The sequence below is a fragment of the Balearica regulorum genome, chromosome 1 (genome assembly GCF_011004875.1).
Source record: "Balearica regulorum gibbericeps isolate bBalReg1 chromosome 1, bBalReg1.pri, whole genome shotgun sequence".
In the NCBI taxonomy this organism is placed as follows: Eukaryota; Metazoa; Chordata; class Aves; order Gruiformes; family Gruidae; genus Balearica; species Balearica regulorum.
Window position 1 is genome coordinate 197,582,438 of NC_046184.1, and position 16,782 is coordinate 197,599,219.

At 41.9% G+C, this 16,782-nt stretch overlaps 2 protein-coding genes across 3 annotated transcripts in view; both read left to right on the forward strand.

Moving 5' to 3' along the window:
• Positions 1-983: 983 nt before the first annotated feature.
• LOC104638784 (uncharacterized) lies at positions 984-10,266 on the forward strand. The gene is made up of 5 exons (XM_010306676.2): positions 984-1,043; positions 1,579-1,730; positions 4,296-4,487; positions 7,268-7,330; positions 8,971-10,266. The coding sequence occupies exons 3-5, from the start codon at positions 4,322-4,324 to the stop codon at positions 9,774-9,776; spliced, it is 1,035 nt and encodes a 344-aa protein (XP_010304978.2). The 5' UTR covers positions 984-1,043; positions 1,579-1,730; positions 4,296-4,321; the 3' UTR covers positions 9,777-10,266.
• A 1,472-nt stretch (positions 10,267-11,738) lies between these two features.
• Positions 11,739-16,782, forward strand: part of MIPEP (mitochondrial intermediate peptidase) — a 78,528-nt gene continuing 73,484 nt past the window's right edge. Inside the window, exons 1-2 of one of the 2 annotated variants that reach the window (XM_075742170.1) lie at positions 11,739-12,120; positions 14,878-15,051. In XM_075742170.1, the coding sequence (XP_075598285.1) occupies positions 11,950-12,120; positions 14,878-15,051 (345 nt within the window). In that variant the 5' untranslated portion in view covers positions 11,739-11,949. Of the gene's footprint in view, positions 12,121-13,980; positions 14,221-14,877; positions 15,052-16,782 lie in introns of those variants that run through there. The other variant, XM_075742171.1, reaches the window with a different exon arrangement.

Consider the following 16,782-nt stretch of genomic DNA (forward strand, 5'->3'; position numbering starts at 1 on the left):
TGTAATTATTTCCAAGGGATTATTCTGTGATGAGACAAGGCATACTAGAAAGCAGATGATGGTAATGTTTGTCTTCAAGGCCATTCCTACAGCAGTTTTCTTGGTTCTCTGCTAAGAAAGGATCAAACCAGAGCGACTGCAGAGTCCACCAAGGTAGATGTAACTAATGAATTATGTCATTCTCGGCTTAGGATTGGGATAGACAGTGCTGTTGCCATTGCCAAATTTACAGCCTTTTTTGGGCCAGTGTAAGGCTCCTGCCGCCCTGGGAGTCCCCACCACCAGTGTCGTGTCCCCAGGAGCCCCTGCTGCCCCCTGTGCTGTCCTCACGGAGCCACCAGCTCTCCCAGCACCCCACAGCCAGGAAGGTTTGTCAATAAATCCAGGTTTTCTGCATGGCAGGACGGATCACTGAGGGCACAGCACTAAGCTGGCAGGATGGGCTATTTTTTAATGACTCAAACTTTTGAAGTGTGAGAGGAGGCCGAGGCTAAGCAACCTTAGAAAATTTCAGATGGTGCCTAATGGGCAAAGAGAACAGGATTATTTCTCTTGGCTCTCATTTCTTCTTCTCAATTAGCACAGCAGTAAGGCTAATTTGGCACCAAAAGTTCATTCAAGTAGAGCAGTTAATTGCTACACATTGTCCTTCCTGTTTCTCAGAGCATGGTAGATAAAATATCCCAGATGCAAACCAGGGCACCATAACGCTTGCAGTATTTTCTTATTACCACAGGGTGGTGGTGAAGACCTTAGCGAAAACCATTCATTGCTCAGCTGTGCCGAGGAGACGTGATTTGATACACAGCCCACACATATCACACCTTTGCAGTGTGGGACCCCCCCTCAGACACAGTGTTTTCAGTCACTTGCACCAACAGGGGTGAATTAAGGCCACTTCCGATAACACATTAACTCCTGTTACTATTGGCTTTATCCTTCACTGTTCGCAATCAGCATTCACGGAGTTGATGATACGCTCGGTTGCTTTACTTCCACTAGTCCTTAGACAGCAGCAGCTTCAGTAGTTTCAAGAAGACACAGTTAAGTATCATTATGGCTTCTTCAGATTTAGTTACCAATAATACATAATTTAGTAGCAGAACAGCTTTGACTGATGCTTGAATGGCTAGATGGGGAACCTGCTAATTACACATGAAAAGCTGTCTTTTTGTCATTCAATTTATTTACTTTAATTCAAACTCATTAGTTTTTTTCCATAATCACCTAACTTTTGTAATGCCATGTTCACAGCAGTTATTTTTAATTTCTATAGTCTTTTTGTCCCCTATTCCATTGTAAATTGCTTGATACAGAAACTAACTTTATTACACGTTTTTGCAGCACAATAATGGTATAAGACATGCCTTCCATTCTACATACCAACCAAGCTGTCAAAGGCTAGCATCTGTGTAATGTATTTGTACAGTGGAACAGGCAAATCAAAGAATTATTAATCCATTTTAACAATTTTCTTTCATGTAACAGTGGTAAAAGCCAAAGTACAGAGCACTTCAGCTTAATATTGGAATAAATAGGAAGATTCCAGTTGAAACCTCTGTTTTAATAATTGAACAGCTCTCAAAATTAAATCACTGACCTTTGAGAATTTAGTGACCAAACAAGTGCTTGTCCTCAAGGCACGTATTTGAAGCAAGCATTCCTTTACATGAAGCTTTTATACTCTGGTTAACGATGCCCAAGAACACTGCAAGTACAAAGTGAATGAGGTAAGACCAAAGATCCTATACATGATGATGGTGGTGATGATGATGATATTGATGTTGTCAGCTTGTGGAGAGGAATGCATGTACAGGGACCAAACTGTCTATTCCTTAGGCAAGAAACACTGCCTTAGACAACTGGGAATGGGGTTTTCTATGGACAAGGACTGTCAGACTTCTCCATGGGGTGCATCATATCCTAACAGTGTCATACAAGAGCACTTCTTCTTTTTGCACTCCTCTGGAGTCCTTTAACTAAGGCAGCAGATGTTTATTTATGTAGCAAAAGTTTAATCTATTTTCAACTTTCTTTAGTGCCAAGCAGCAGCAGCAGACATGGGATTTTGCTGGTAGGTGATCAAATATCTCCCTGTAGACCATTGGCAAAGGCACCATAAATTGCATTTCCGATAATTGTTGCAAAATGGGCAACTTTTCTGAAGACAGAATAAAAAGATTAAGGAATATGTCCCAAAATTAAATTTGTCTTCTATAAACTAAGTTAAAAGAATATTTAGATTGAATATTGCTAATAGGGTGTAATCATTCTTATCGAGAACATACTAGTCTCTACATGGTATTTGTGTGCATTGTTTCATAAGATTGAGAAATGGTGGTGAAGAGATTAAACGGAAGACATAATTTTTTAGTCAATGCTAGTTAATATTTCAAAAGGAATACTGATCTGAGTATTAAGTTCTCATTAATGAAAGAATCAATTCAAGAGCTAATTATGTAAAATTCACTCATTCTGACTATCGCTTTTACATGTATAAGTATTTAATCTATACAGACCAAGCTTCTATGCATTAGACATTTATGAATATTAATTCCAAATAAAATGCACATTAGTTTTGTTGCTATTTGATTTTCATTCCTCAGTCTAATCTCTTCCCATTAATTGTCCTTACACTCACTTAAACCAGTTGTGTACAGAATTAGGTATTAATGTATTTTGGTGGGCCTGTATTAAAAGACGTTATACAGGAGGGACACTCTAATGAAAGGAAAAATATAAGCTGGACTTTAAGTAGCATAGTTACACAAGGGGGGAGAACCAGACTAACGACTTCATTTTCCCAAAAAACTCTCTTACTTGATCCCTCATATCTTTGCCCTCATCTCGCTCTGCCCCAGCTCTGACCCCCTCTGAGGTCATTCAACTTATTAACCCAGTAGACAACTAAAGCCAATGAAAAAAAAAAAAAAAAGAAAAGAAAAAGACGTTTGTGTTGTGCTGAATTAGGGGATTGAATTGCCCTAGCTCACCTCCTGTGGCACCAGAGCCAGCTCTGGGAGACAAGAGGTACAACTGCGCAATCGCAAGTAGATGCAGGGAGAAGTGGGCAATAAGACCGCTGCTGCTTCTTGGTTATGAGCTGTTTGACTGGCTCAATTATATTATTTTTCTGTTAAGAAATTGTTAGATAGATACTGGGTAATTAATGGCCAACATTTCTGATAAAAGATTGGAGATCAGAGAGAAGAAGGGTTTCCTTACAGACTTCAAATGCATAAGGTGCCATTTGGTAGGAAGTCTTTGAAATAGGAAAGAGGAAGGTGGAAGATGTAGACAGGTTTCTGCATGGCTCTGAAAGGCAGCAACAGCCATGAAATAGCTCCTCTTTGGGCATTGTTCTGGCTAGAGGAGTTTACAAAGAGATTTCTGAACAAGGGGAATGCCTATATGTTATGTAAGCAAAACCACAGCTCAGAGAAACAGGACATTGTATGAATCTTTGTCTATAAATGCAGGATCACTGGTCCTACCTCAATCACTCCCCAGACTTGAAATTTTGACCGTCCATTTGGGCTTAGAACATCAACAACGTTATTATCAGCACAATTCCTTGTAGACTTGCTGGACATTGAGGTTTCAGGATTTTGGTTCAAGTAAGACAAGTCACTGGAAGTTCTTCAGCATATAGCTGCTGCAACTGTACATTCCTTGCTGCAATTGTTGGCGAGGGGGGGGATAATCACTTTTGCCTGAGTTGCCTTTTTGTTATGATCTTGAAATTTGGGTTAAGTTCAGCCAAATCCATAAAATCTGGGCTTTGCCAATGCACTGATGGTTTAAATACAACAGAGTGAAATTCTGTGGGATGCACTGAGCTGTTTTCTTGTTAGTTGGCTAGATCCTGAGGACATCAAGGGTAGCTCTAAACCTCCCCAGAGCTGTGGTGATTTTCAGCTGCTTGCCATCTACCTGCATCAAAATCTCCCTTTGTGGAGTCACTGATTTCCACAAGTCATACTGCATAAGAAAACATGAAACAGAACCTGATGCTCCAAATCACAGGGAATTAAGGAATATTTTAAATTTTGTAAAGCTGAGTAAATGTTTCAAATGTATCATGATGCTGTGGCTGACATTCCCATTAAATTATTATTTGAAATAGCACTCAGTAGTCTCCGGGGCTGAACTTAATGCTATATAGACACCTATAAAAAACCCAAATCAATAGACATGGTGAAACTCCATTTCCTTTTTTTCCTCCCTCCCCCACCCTGCATCCCCTTCTAAAGTAGACTTAGGCAGATGTACTTTTGCTTTCTTAAATCTTTCAGCCAAAATCATATAACCTATCTAAAGAATGAAAAGCTGGATTATACTGCTGGCTATTGTAGTCAGCACAGCAGAAACACAAAACCAAGATGTTTGCACCCAAGGCTACCCTGGCATCCCTGGCAATCCCGGGCACAATGGCATACCTGGCCGTGATGGACGTGACGGTTCAAAAGGCGACAAGGGAGATACAGGTACTATGTTCAGAATAAATGATTTCATGTTTCAAATGCAATGCCATTAGCTCCCAAAGTTGCCTGTAGTCACTCTGCATGAATGAGATTATTCTGCTTAGCCTTCAGAAAACATTTCAGACATTTGTCATTTACTTGTTTGAAGAAGGAAATATAAAGAAAGACCTAATAATGAAAGCAAGATAGCTAATACTATGGAGAGGTCTGGTCCATGGGATTAAAAACAAAAGAAGAATGACCTCACATTCTACTTCAGGAATATTTTCATGTCTATTTGAAAATTTTAAAGCCTGTAAACCTCCTCCTCCATCTCTAGGAGAGCAACTATATTTCTGTACAGAGCTTCAAGCCCAGTAAAAGAATCACAACTGATACCTTGTTCAGTGTAATAAGAAGTGTGTAGTGGTAAGAAGATTTCTCCTTCTTATCTAAATTTTACATTTGTAGCACTTGCTTCTGACTGTGCCTACTTGCTGTAACTCAAGAGCCACTAGAGGGAAATTTGGGAATGGAGACTATTGAAAAACAGTGTAAGATTCATGTCTGGTCTAACAGCCTAGAACAGAGATTTGTCTGCGATACTGAAGACAGAGGTAATCTCAGCATCCTAAAGCTAATAATTCCCATAGCACTTTAAGCCTCAGGATAACAATGGCCTTTGCATCCATGCTGGAATGTCAAGGCCAGGGTTGTGCAAGGTGATAAATCTGTGGGTATGTGGACATATAGCACTTCATCTGAAGTGTCACGACCCCAGAATGAAAAGCACAGGACAAGTGCAAATCCACTGCTTCACATTTGTTCACAAAATTTGGCGGGGGACGACGACGACGACGACTTTTCCCCAACTGGCTTTATGTTAGGTCAAGTATTGAGTGGCATCATGCAGGTGACATTATGGCTTAATGCATAAACCTGTCACAAACACTGTTATTGTGGGCCTGGCTAACTCACCCGCACAAATCAATCTGGATCAAACTTGTGCTTATCAGATAAAGCCCTCTACCAAGTGCGGATCTTAAGGATTGTGAATCACAGCTCTTTTCAGTGGAGTATATGATCTAGTACATAAACCAAAGTGAGATCAATGATCTAAAAGAAATTAACTTATAATGGGCTAAAATGTTTTTCTATGTCTTTCGAGCTAGTAGAAATGTCTGCCTTTAACAGACTGAGTTGCTAAGCTAATGAATCACCTGCTCCGCCAGAAAAGCATATGCCTCCGCAGGCAGTGTCTGCTGCGGAATCAGTGTTGACGGTGTAGTTTGATGTGCGGTTTTTTGATGGTTGTGCTGGCATAGGCAGGATCCTCTACCAGATCCTTTTCCTACTACTTGACTCTTCTCTTTTATCCACCACAACTGTTGTGTGGCCATACAGAAAACTAGATCAGCTGAAAAATAACGAGCATTTATAATTTGGGCAATGGAGAGATATTCATTGCTTATGGCCTGCCCTGGACTACTGAAAGACAAGTCTACCCACTTACGTATTTACCTCAGTGATTGGTAGAGTTATTTTGAACCATCTTGTTTAAAAATGATTTAGAGTTCTCTGCCAAGCAATCACTTATGTGCTCCTTCTGCTTTCAGTGCCCTAGCCTGGCTAAACCCAAACGCTTTTAAAATCTAGAAACAAACAAACAAAAATTTCCATTAGTTCCTAATAGGCACATACAATGAACTGCCTTCTTTTTCTATATGCAGGGGTCCAGGAAAGTCTGAAAAATGGAAAATCTACAGCCTACTTATTTCCATTTATCTTGTAAAGGTCTTCACTTTCCTCCAGTGAGTCATCACATGACATCATTGTTTTTTGACAAAGTCCCCAACTTTTTTTCCTAAATTAAGCTATTATGATGACTGTACTAACTATTCTTTGTTTGAACAAATTGGGGTGACTGTACCTTTCTTTATATTGTATGTTTATATTGTATATACATATACCTTTGCAGTTAAATGCATGAGACTTAGTTTTGTTCCCTACCAAGTCAATGAGATTTCAGCAGATGCTGGACTGTGCCCATTGTGCAGAAAACTGCTAAAGAACTGTTCTCCAGTCCGCACGGCCAGAGAGCTGCTCTTGGAATATGGTTACATTCAAATTGCCAACTCTTTTTTCTTCTGTTGTGTTCTGGATGCAAATCCAGGTATTTGATCACATGCCTCCTGGTCACCTGTGATGTTACTACAAAAATGACTTCTATAATTGCTCTTTAGAGCAGTGTAAAGTCTGTGTCATGCTAGACACAGGGATCAAGTGTGTGAATGCCTTCTTCAGTTCTACAGGCAATATTACTCCACAGTAAAGTTTCATTACCACCGGCCAAACCCCTGCAGATGTCTCTTCTTGAGAGGGGAATTTAACGTTGTTTCACTACTAGGCTTCCTGTCCCTGCAAAGCTACTTGCTGAATGTGATTCCTTACTCCTTTTCCTGCTGATATCTTCCATGGATGGAGGCAACAACAGGACAAGAGGTTTTCACATTAGTGGTCCTGACCGAGGTGTAGCTCCTCTACATATCTCGATAACCCACCTCTTTATGCCAAGGATTCCCTGTCTCAAAAAAAGCACTGTCTTCAAGCAGAGTTTCTGTGTTCTCTGTCAATCTCTCCATAAGATAAAAGTACCAGCAGTGGCACCCACTAAAAGTCAGGAATAAGACTACATTACTGTCTAGTCAGGCCTGTTGAAGAGGAAGTATTAGAGAAGGATTCATCCCAAGTTTTCTGATAATTTAATTGTTTAATGAAAATCTGTTTTTCTTCTTCTGTACTAGGTGAAGCAGGACTTCCTGGCAGTCCAGGAAAAGATGGTGCAAATGGAGAGAAAGGTGAACAAGGTCAGGGAAGAAGTGTTTCGATTTATTATTTGTCTATCAACTGCTGCCCTTGGAAAAAACCTTTTTCCAGAAGTTGTAGAGGCTGCACACATATGCTGGCAATACGGGAGGAATTTGCCACCTCCAACTATCCCGCTGCCTCTGCTGCCCTGCAGCTTGTTCCCTCAGCCTGTTATCCTACCTTTCCCAGCTCTGATCTTTTTGTCAGCTGCTGAGGAAGACACCACATCTGCAGCTACCTCAGGAAAGTGAGGCTCACTTGTATGCAACTTCAGAGAAAGGGACTTTAAAAAGAAATTGTAGAAAACACAAATTATACACCTAAAATACAGTAGATCCTGTATACTTCACCTGTTTAGCCAACCTACGCAGATGCAGCATGTCCCTGTGTCAGATGGATGTACATGTGCAGAGCGACGTGTGCATAAAAGCAGGGAGTCAGCCATTGTGCAAGTGGCATCACATCTTTCTGCACAAATTCAATAACTCTGGAGATGCTGGACTTGTGCATTCACAGGGTAATTGTACACAGAGAATGTATATATCCAAAAGCATGGAAGTCTGCCAAAGACAGTGTCCAGGTTCTTCAAAATCCTGAAGTTGACCCTGAGAAATAACATATGGTATATGCATTGCATGAGAGTAATTACAAGGTGCTTTACATCTGTCAGACTTTTCTCCAGTCTATTAGAAACAATCCAGTCCCAGAAGGAGCATGAGACATGAGGCCACAAATGTTTAAAATTACCAAAGCTACCTTCTTTTCCTGTGTCCTTGTCCTGACGGACCGGCGCTGCTTTTCCCAGAGGCTCACCATAAAATCTCACCTGTTTTCAGTTCATTGCTGCTGTTAAATACTTTCAATTGTAAACTGAGAACAGTAAACTGTAAATGCAGCATTATTGCTAACATCAGAAGCCAGAGGCTCTTATGCAGAAATTATCAGCTTCTTTTCCTGATTGATAGAGTATATGATCATTATGGTATCTTTTGCCTATCAGCTGCTAACATGCCCTTCACATCATGAGACCTTCACCTTCAAACACTTGTGCAGCAATCAGAGGATTTTCAAAGGCTTTGAGCTTCAGTCCAAGAGTGGGTGAAGGATAAATGGAACAGGCAGTAGCAAATAACAAGGACAAAAAGCCTTTTGCTTCAATAGCAATCTAAGTAACCTAAGCAAAGATCCATCATGTAGAAATTATAGAAACACATGGCAAGCAAGTTCTGGTTGTTGTCCAAACAGAACCTTCCTCTGATGAAATTGTGAACCATCATCTCCCCCATTTTGTATAACAACGGCTGAAAACAAATGTCTGGACAGATTCTGCTTGTGCCTGAGATGATATGAGCTCTCAATGCTACCATCAACCTAGAGACAAATGACACCTTCCTTTCTTTGAGCTTATTTTTGCTGCTCTCAGCCAGGGCACCTGTTTTCTAACACAATAGCAGGTCCTTCAGATGTTATGCTTATCCTGCACATAAATGTATGAGAAATTGTATGTGACTACAGTATGTACAGTGGCGACACACACCTACACATATAGGTCCGTGCTGAAACTCAGGTTGTGCCCCACTAATTCAGTGGAATATCACAAGAAAGTGTCTTTTTTTTTTCTTTTTTTCTTTTCATTTAGGAGTGAATGGGACTGTTGAAGAGAAGGGGAACAAAGGAGATAAAGGAGAAAGAGGACAACCTGGGAAACTAGGACCAAAAGGAATTATAGGGGCAGTGGGTTACAAAGGTCAGAAGGGAGAGCTGGGACTGCAAGGACAAAAGGGTTTAAAAGGAGACATTGGGCCCATAGGTCCAAAAGGGACAAAGGGTGAAATTGGCCATCCTGGAAGAGTTGGTTTCCCAGGGCCAATTGGCCTGACTGGTAATCCAGGTCCTAAAGGTAATACTGGAGAACTGGGGCCACGGGGTAATCCAGGAGTTCAAGGGGAAAGGGGCTTGAAAGGAGACAGAGGAGATAAAGGGAATGTAGGTGCCCCAGCAGTCCTGCCAAGGAGTGCTTTCAGTGTCGGCCTTACAACCGCCACCAAATTTCCCCCCCCAAATCGCCCAATCAAGTTTGACAAGGTGCTGTATAATAGTTTAAATGACTACAACTCAGTTACTGGCAAATTCACCTGCAAATACCCTGGTGTTTACTATTTCACCTACCACATCACTGTCTACTCAAGGAACGTCCGAGTAGCTCTAGTTAAAAACGGCATCAAGATGCTGCACACAGTGGACAGGTACCAGAGTGGAGAGGACCAGGCCTCGGGAGCCGCCATCCTTGAGCTACAAAAAGGAGATGAGGTGTGGCTGCAGGCTCACCAAGGAGAGACTTTCAATGGGCTGTTTGCAGACGCTGATGATGATACCACCTTCTCTGGGTTCCTCCTGTTCAGCACCTCTGACACGCTGGAGCCGCTGCCGTCATCCACAATGTAACTCCACATTAGCCGTGAATGCTGTATGTCTGTGTCCTTCAACCCTCCTTAATAAAGTTGTCCACTGGCCAATTTCTACTGGATTCAACAGAAATCATCCAGGGAAGTATGCCAAGGGCTGAAAGGGAGATGTAGGACTGCAGAGCGGGTTGGGACCAGCTAGGCATCTCCCTAAAAGTTGAGTAATTTTTTTAACTGAAGTCATCACAGTGGGAAGGTGTAGGATCACGCTACTTGTACCTGTAGGAAACCAGGCCTCATTATGCATACAACTGCTAATTACACAACTTACTGTGCTGAGGTTTTCATGACCAGCTGCTAAAACACAGCTCAAGGCTTCAGAGCCATGCTCAGAAGAATTTGAATTAAACGCCTTCTTGTCCCAGTCACAAGGTACCAGGTGTTTATTTATTAAGCTGTCCTAACCTACTGTTGTCAGCTTTGTTTTTTAAAACTCAAAGTAAAAATAAAATTCCTAATGTGAATAAACTGTTTTTATGGCTGCAGTTGCAGGACAGTTGGTTTCAGGAACGGCTTCTGCACAAGAGAGGACAACTCTTAAGAACGTACGGTGCTGAGCTTGACACATTACTGGTTTGGTGATTTACTGCAGTTATACAGGAGTGCACACACCAGTTCTGAAGGACAAATGTTTTAAAAGAAGGTGGGATGAAATAGAAGATAAAATTTCAAGTTCTGGAATTATGACATGTGGGTCCCTAGCATCTTGTATAAACATTAAGCAGCAGTTATTTCCAAGCCAGTTTATTATCTTTCTAGGTGGCATGTGTAGATGGACTTGAAACTTGGCTAGTTTGCCTCCAACCATTTCAAAATAATCTTTAAACTTGGAATTAACATAGTTCGATACCTCCACAGGGGCTGCTTGCTCTGTGTCATAGTTTGCTATCTCCACGGGGGCTGCTTCCTCTGCAGCACAACTGAGTTTTGTTGCAGCAGGGCAGACTTTACCGCTTTTTAATATGGTTCTTTGCTCTCTGCGTAGCCAACGGCCTGAAATAGAGCAAAACAGAGTGATAGGAGGAAGCGTCATGTGGTTCCTCCGATGTGGGCAGATATTTAATGCTGGTGCAAAAATAAAGCATAATGCTGCTGTACTTCAGAATTAGCTGGTGCAGAACAAATTCTCCCAAATGAAACATAATCTTTAGTCAGTGCTGAAGCAGACATGCTGGAGAACTGATTGAGATATTTCCTGTGAGATAAAACTTTAATTTCTGTGAATTTTCTCCAAATTTTTTTTCTTATTTCCCTTTTCCCCTAAAACTCAAAAATGTAACAGAAGATGCTGGTAAGTCTCACTCCCTCCTCTTAAAAAAAGAATAAAGCAGAGACACCAGCTGACACAGGTCAGCATCATGAAATTCAGCACAAATGCAACGTAGGAGCATGAGGCCTGGCGTCCCACCACCCCTAATGCCACCGGGGCAGCAAGGAAAGGTGGGCTCATCCCCACTGTTGTTGAACTCAGGTATGGATCACAGACCCAAACCGAACACGGCCAGGTGGGTTTCTCCAGGAAAAATGGCTGCACTTCTCATGTCAGCTGAATTAGTGAGGAAGATACTGTGACACCAAGACAGAGGAAAGGGTTATGTTAATTTTTCAGTAAGAAGTTTTTTCCTGTAAGCCACAGGCTCTAAGTTTGCGTCGCAGAAGCATCCAGACAAAAACAAACAAACAAAAACCCCCAACAAAACCCCACCAAAAAAAACCCCAAACCCCAAAAAAACAAAACCAAAACCAAACCCAAAACCAAACCCGCCTTAAAGTGGACTTAGGTTTAACTGGAAAACATGTAGGAGAAAATTCAGCCGGCAGAGGCCCCTCCTCTCACCGCAGCCCCGGTCTCCCGCCAGGCCCCGCAGCCCCACGGCAGCACCCTGCCAGCCCGCCGGGCCCTCCCCGGCCCCGCAGCGCCGGGCCGAGCCACAGCCGCGCGCAGAGGGCGCCTCTGCCCCGCAGGAGTCGGGCAGGCGGGCTGAGGGGGGGCGGGGGGCAAGGAGCTCCGCCTCCCTCCGCGCTGTGCCCGCCGGCGCTGCTGCTGCTGCTCCTCCTTCTCCTCCTCCTCTGGGCCCGGGCGCGCGGAGGTGGCGGCCTAGCTCGTAGCTGGGAGCGCCTGGGCCTGCTGCCGGGGCCCGCTCCGTTCCACCATGCTGACCGGCTGCCGGCGGGCGCTGCCGGCGGCGCTGGGCCGGGCGCTGCGGGTCCGGGCGGCGCGTCCGGGGTGCCGGGCCGTCAGCACCAGCTGGTGCCCGGTGGGCGCCGCCTTCGATGCGAAGCAGCAGCAGCAGCTGCGGGGCAGCGCGGCGGGCAGGGAGACGGTGAGCGGCGGGAGGGGAGGGGCCTGGCTGCCGGCAGCCTTGCGCTTTGCTTTTCTTGGGTGTCATTTTTTATTTTAAAACTTGTAAATCGCGGTGGCGGGGACAGCCGGGCTGTTACCAGGGGGTTAGGTGGTTACGTCTTTGTAAAGGTTTGTTTTGGTTCTAATGAAACAAATACATTCAGTCTTCTGGATACACAAGAGTTTGAAAATCAGGGCCTTGTTTATTGAAACATTTGCTTAGACCCTCAGTGGAGACCGTGTGTGTGTGTATGTGTGTGTATGTACATTACCACTTCCACTCCCAGCTCTTACCTGGCTGTCTCTTTTTTCATCTGTCAGTGACATGCCAGTGCACTTTGGCAGTGCTTCCAAATCAGTTAGACTGCTGACATCCTCCTACATGGGTATAGTTCTTGACATTCAGTTGCTCCTGGCAAAAAAGCATTTATTTGCTCAGTTGGTGACGCTCGGGCTTTTTGATTTATTTCTTTTTAGGGTGAGTCAGGTAGGTTTGTTAAGGAGAGTCCTGGGAATCTAAACAAAGTTCCTGGACGGCCTTAAGGTGTGCACTTTCAGTGGCACACTGCGTGCAGATATGCAGACTACTTAACACTTGTAAAATCCAGCTGTTAGTCTGCTGACTCAGCTATTCCTGCTGTGGTGCGCAGGCTGCTGAAGCTGTTGAAGTCTGGGACTAAGGGATTCAGTGAGGACAAATCTCACCTCTGTTTATAACCGTACACTTGTTTGGGGAAATTTTGTTCTGGCTCTCCTGCCTCTCTGAGTGCAATGATGTAAGTCTTGCTCCAGGAAATAATCCAGTTAAATAATCCAGTTTAATATTGTGCATTTCCTTGATCTACATCTACTAGGATGTAGAGTTCTTTGGGAAGAGATGCATGTTTCAGGCTTGCAAAGTGGTTGTGACAGGTAGGGTGTAAATGCTGAGGCCAGACAAAGAGAAAAATGCTGCAACCATGCAGCCACCATTAAAGAGCACAGAGACCTGCAGCAAGCTTCATTTTTTTTTTTTTTAATAATTTTCTAATTTTTCTGTCAAACTCAGTGTCATATGGAAGAGAAGCTCCATGGCTAATTTATCTCTAAGAGAAGATACCTCCTGTTCCCAGAGGACTACATACACGGGAGGAACTTACTTGGGAGGGTGAATGGTGATGTAGGGCAGTAGGAAGCCCAGGAGCTCTCTGGGACATTGTAGAGAACGGCATCAGGTGGCTGAGGATCTGAGTGAAGGAGCAGTCCTGAGTCCCTTATACAGCAAGCATTATTGAAGAGTGGTGTTGTGTTTGTGTGCATGTGTTTATATAAATGTGTGTGTATATATATATATGAATATATTTTTCAGTGTTCATTTCAGTGTTCACAAATAAATTAAAACACGGGAAGTATGAGGAAAGGGTTTCTGTCTTAGGGTGGCCAGCTTATAGTAAGCACTAGGGAAAAAAAAGGCAGTTTTAGTAACAATGAAAAGCAGCAGTAACAGGCAGAAAGAAAATAGAAAAAAGCAACTTGAAATGTCCCAAATACTTCCTTTAGGTGATGCTTTTGCTTCAGAGTGTATACTTGTATATACAAGCTGTCAATTTGCAGCTTTTCATTTTATTTGGATAAATACTTGTAAGATATATGCAAACTTGCAACTGACTGCTATAACACAAAGCGTTTGTGGAAGGTGCATTGTAAAGTGACTGGCCTGCAGCTTTTCAAATCCAGGTTGTGATTTTTTAGATGCTGAGGGAGCTGGAAGATTTGTGAAGGGATGGATGTTGAGTGAAATCGTGTACCTTGTACTATTAGATGCTGTCATTAGGAGATAAGGAGATGCTCATGTTGCAGTTGGGCAGTTGCAAAGGGAGTGTATTGCTTGCAGAGATGCTCTTTTACCTTAAATGATTTTTTTTTATTGTTGTAGGTCTGTATCGTGGAATTTCTCTAGCAGGTAGTGTTAGCAATTTTGTTTGATCTGTAGTAGGACTTCTTTAACTCTCTTCCACAAATGCCGAACATAACTGCTGTCTGCGTCTACCCTGCCCAAGTCAGTGCGTTTACCCTACCCTGTTGGAGAGGGCCAGGCTTGGTAAGAACTTCAGGAATAAAACTGTTCATACCATAACATTTTTTAGTTGTTCTTGATCATTCCTTTGAGATCTGATTCCAGTATTTGGGGCTCATTTAATGAGCCTGAGACCGCTGTCCTATTGCCTGCAATCTGTTGATATCTAGGGCTGCTGGCCAACTCATTCACTCTTTTGACACTCCTGCTTAGTCCTCACATTCCTTGATAACTCTCTTTTGCTTCAGAGAGATGATTTGCCCTCATTTCAGAAGGTAAATGGATTTTCTGTGATTTGTCTGGTGCCTGTACTTTGGAAGTGAGATAAAAAATGCTTTGAGAAGAGGATGGTGTAGGAGGTTATGGGGTGGAAGAGGAGAATTTGTGAGAATTTGGTGCCAACTCTTAAGGTTTGCTGAGAACAGTCCTGGTTAAAAGAACCTCGGTGAGGTTTTGCTCTGGGAAATGAAGATGTTTTCATATGATACCAGTGCCTTTGACTGATTTTCTGACTAATCTCTCTACAAAGACACTCAGCTGGGAACGTTTTAGTGAAGTGCCACAATATGCTAGCTAGGGTCATTCTGGTAAAACTTTGTGGTGATAATTCCATCCTGAACCAAAGGGGCAGAAATTGAGGAGGCTAACAGTGATGTGTTTTCATTGTGTTCTACACTGCAGGGTCTGTTTGGTGTTCCAGAACTGAGCTGTCCAGAGGGATTTCAAGAAGCGCAGGACAAAGCATTGCAAGAATCGGAACAGCTAGTCCAGAAGGCCTGTTCAACACCTCCTGGAGCAGAGACAGTGATGATCTTTGATCAGCTTTCAGATGCCTTGTGCAGAGTAGCAGACTTGGTAAGATACTTTTTTCATTATTACTTGAAGCAATTTGTTTTGAATTGACTGAATAAGCTTACAGCATGTTGTTCCATTTTATGGTTTTCTGCACTGCAGTAAATAGTGAAGTGTGAAATTTTCTGTTAAGACAGAAAATTAAATTGTTTGAAAGTTAATTACAAAGGCTTTTACTGAACGTCAGGTAACTACAAATCCTGTCAAACTGTCCATTTAATTTTAAGACGGATGTAAAAATAATATAAAGGCCACAACAAGAAAAAATAACAGTGAAATCAGAATTGTATTTCTGCTGTAATATTAATACATAAGCTTTCCAGCATCACTTATATTCTGGAAAACAGAGGATTGCACTCGAAGTTAAAGGCAGGGTTGCAGTACACATGTTTTTAAGTTATGAAAGTCTATGGGTGAAGGTCCGTAGAGAACTTATAGATTACAAGAAGCAGATGAAACTAAACAGTATTGCCTTCTATTAGCACAAGAAGAAATGCAGGTATTTCCTACATTGCAATTTCTATGGTCCACAGAATGAGAATACTTTGTCTGATATTCTGCATCACCAAATTTAAGTTTAATGGAGCACTTTGTATTGCTCTCTAGAAACTTTGCCCGAAGTTTGCCCAAAGTATATCTTTTATCAAAGCATTGCTCTTCATTTGAAGGAAACAGACCTAACCTTCATATTGAAATCAGTTCCTAATAAATAGATCACTGAATTCTTTTACTTTGGTTTTCACATTGGAATTTCTCTGCATGTTTTGAATTCTCCAGTCTTGTTTCTTACTCTTTTCTAGATTCAAGACATCTTTTGTGCCAGGCACTTTCTCCTTCTGAAAGTACTTACATGCTCTGTCGAGTCACTAATTCTCCTTTTGTCTGTTATATTTTATAGACTATGCCTAATTCCTCTTAATCAATCAATATCTAACTAAAACACTAATACCAGAATTCAGTGGTCAGAGTTTTCTATCCGTTTACTGAGTTAAAATTACCTCTGTACTACTCTTCAGGTTTGTGTGTTCAAAGATGCAGAGCTTGCAGAGCTCTGTCTATAAGCAATTTGGTGATTGTTATCTGTTGGCAGGAATTTTGAGATCTGCCATTCAGCACCTATTCTGTCAATATTCAACAGGATCTTAAACAGGTTTTTCAAGAAGTAAAAATCTTAAGTGTATAAGATTTGTAAGGTTGCCTTTTCAATCAAACTGCAATCATACTGTTAAAGTCAAGCTTGTTTCACGTACTTTCTGTAAAATCATGCTGAATGTCTTCAATGTATTCCTAATCTTTAATTAAATATATTCCTAATCTTCAATTCTCTATTATTTCAATGCCAGAACATCCTTGAATTCATGTCAGCAGTCACGGAAGCCCCTAGCTCTTTAGCCCCTTTTTATCATCCTTCTAGCCTTATGAACTCCTTTAAGTATTTGGAGACTTACGAAAAATTAGTAAGTCAAATAAAAACCCTGTTCTGAATCCAAAAGGACTTCGGGGTTTTCTTTTTAAACATATTTCTTCCTACTAGGTAATGGCGTCAAAGCATAACTTGATGGTCTATACATAAGAGTAAAACCGATTTGAAAACAAACCCTATACACACATTTGGTGCTGTGCTTTCTTCTTAACTGTGAGTTTTAGTTTTACAAATCTTTTGTAATAATATTTAAATACATTGGAGTATATGTTGTAAGTATTGTAAGATACACACTGTACTAAAAATGTTTT

Excerpts from the sequence above, each read along its gene's own strand:
- LOC104638784 (XM_010306676.2), top strand. The coding sequence starts at position 4,322 with ATGAAAAGCTGGATTATACTGCTGGCTATTGTAGTCAGCACAGCAGAA. Across the intron at positions 4,488-7,267 it reads AGGCGACAAGGGAGATACAG|GTGAAGCAGGACTTCCTGGC; the intron begins GTACTATGTTCA and ends CTTCTGTACTAG. Across the intron at positions 7,331-8,970 it reads TGGAGAGAAAGGTGAACAAG|GAGTGAATGGGACTGTTGAA; the intron begins GTCAGGGAAGAA and ends CTTTTCATTTAG.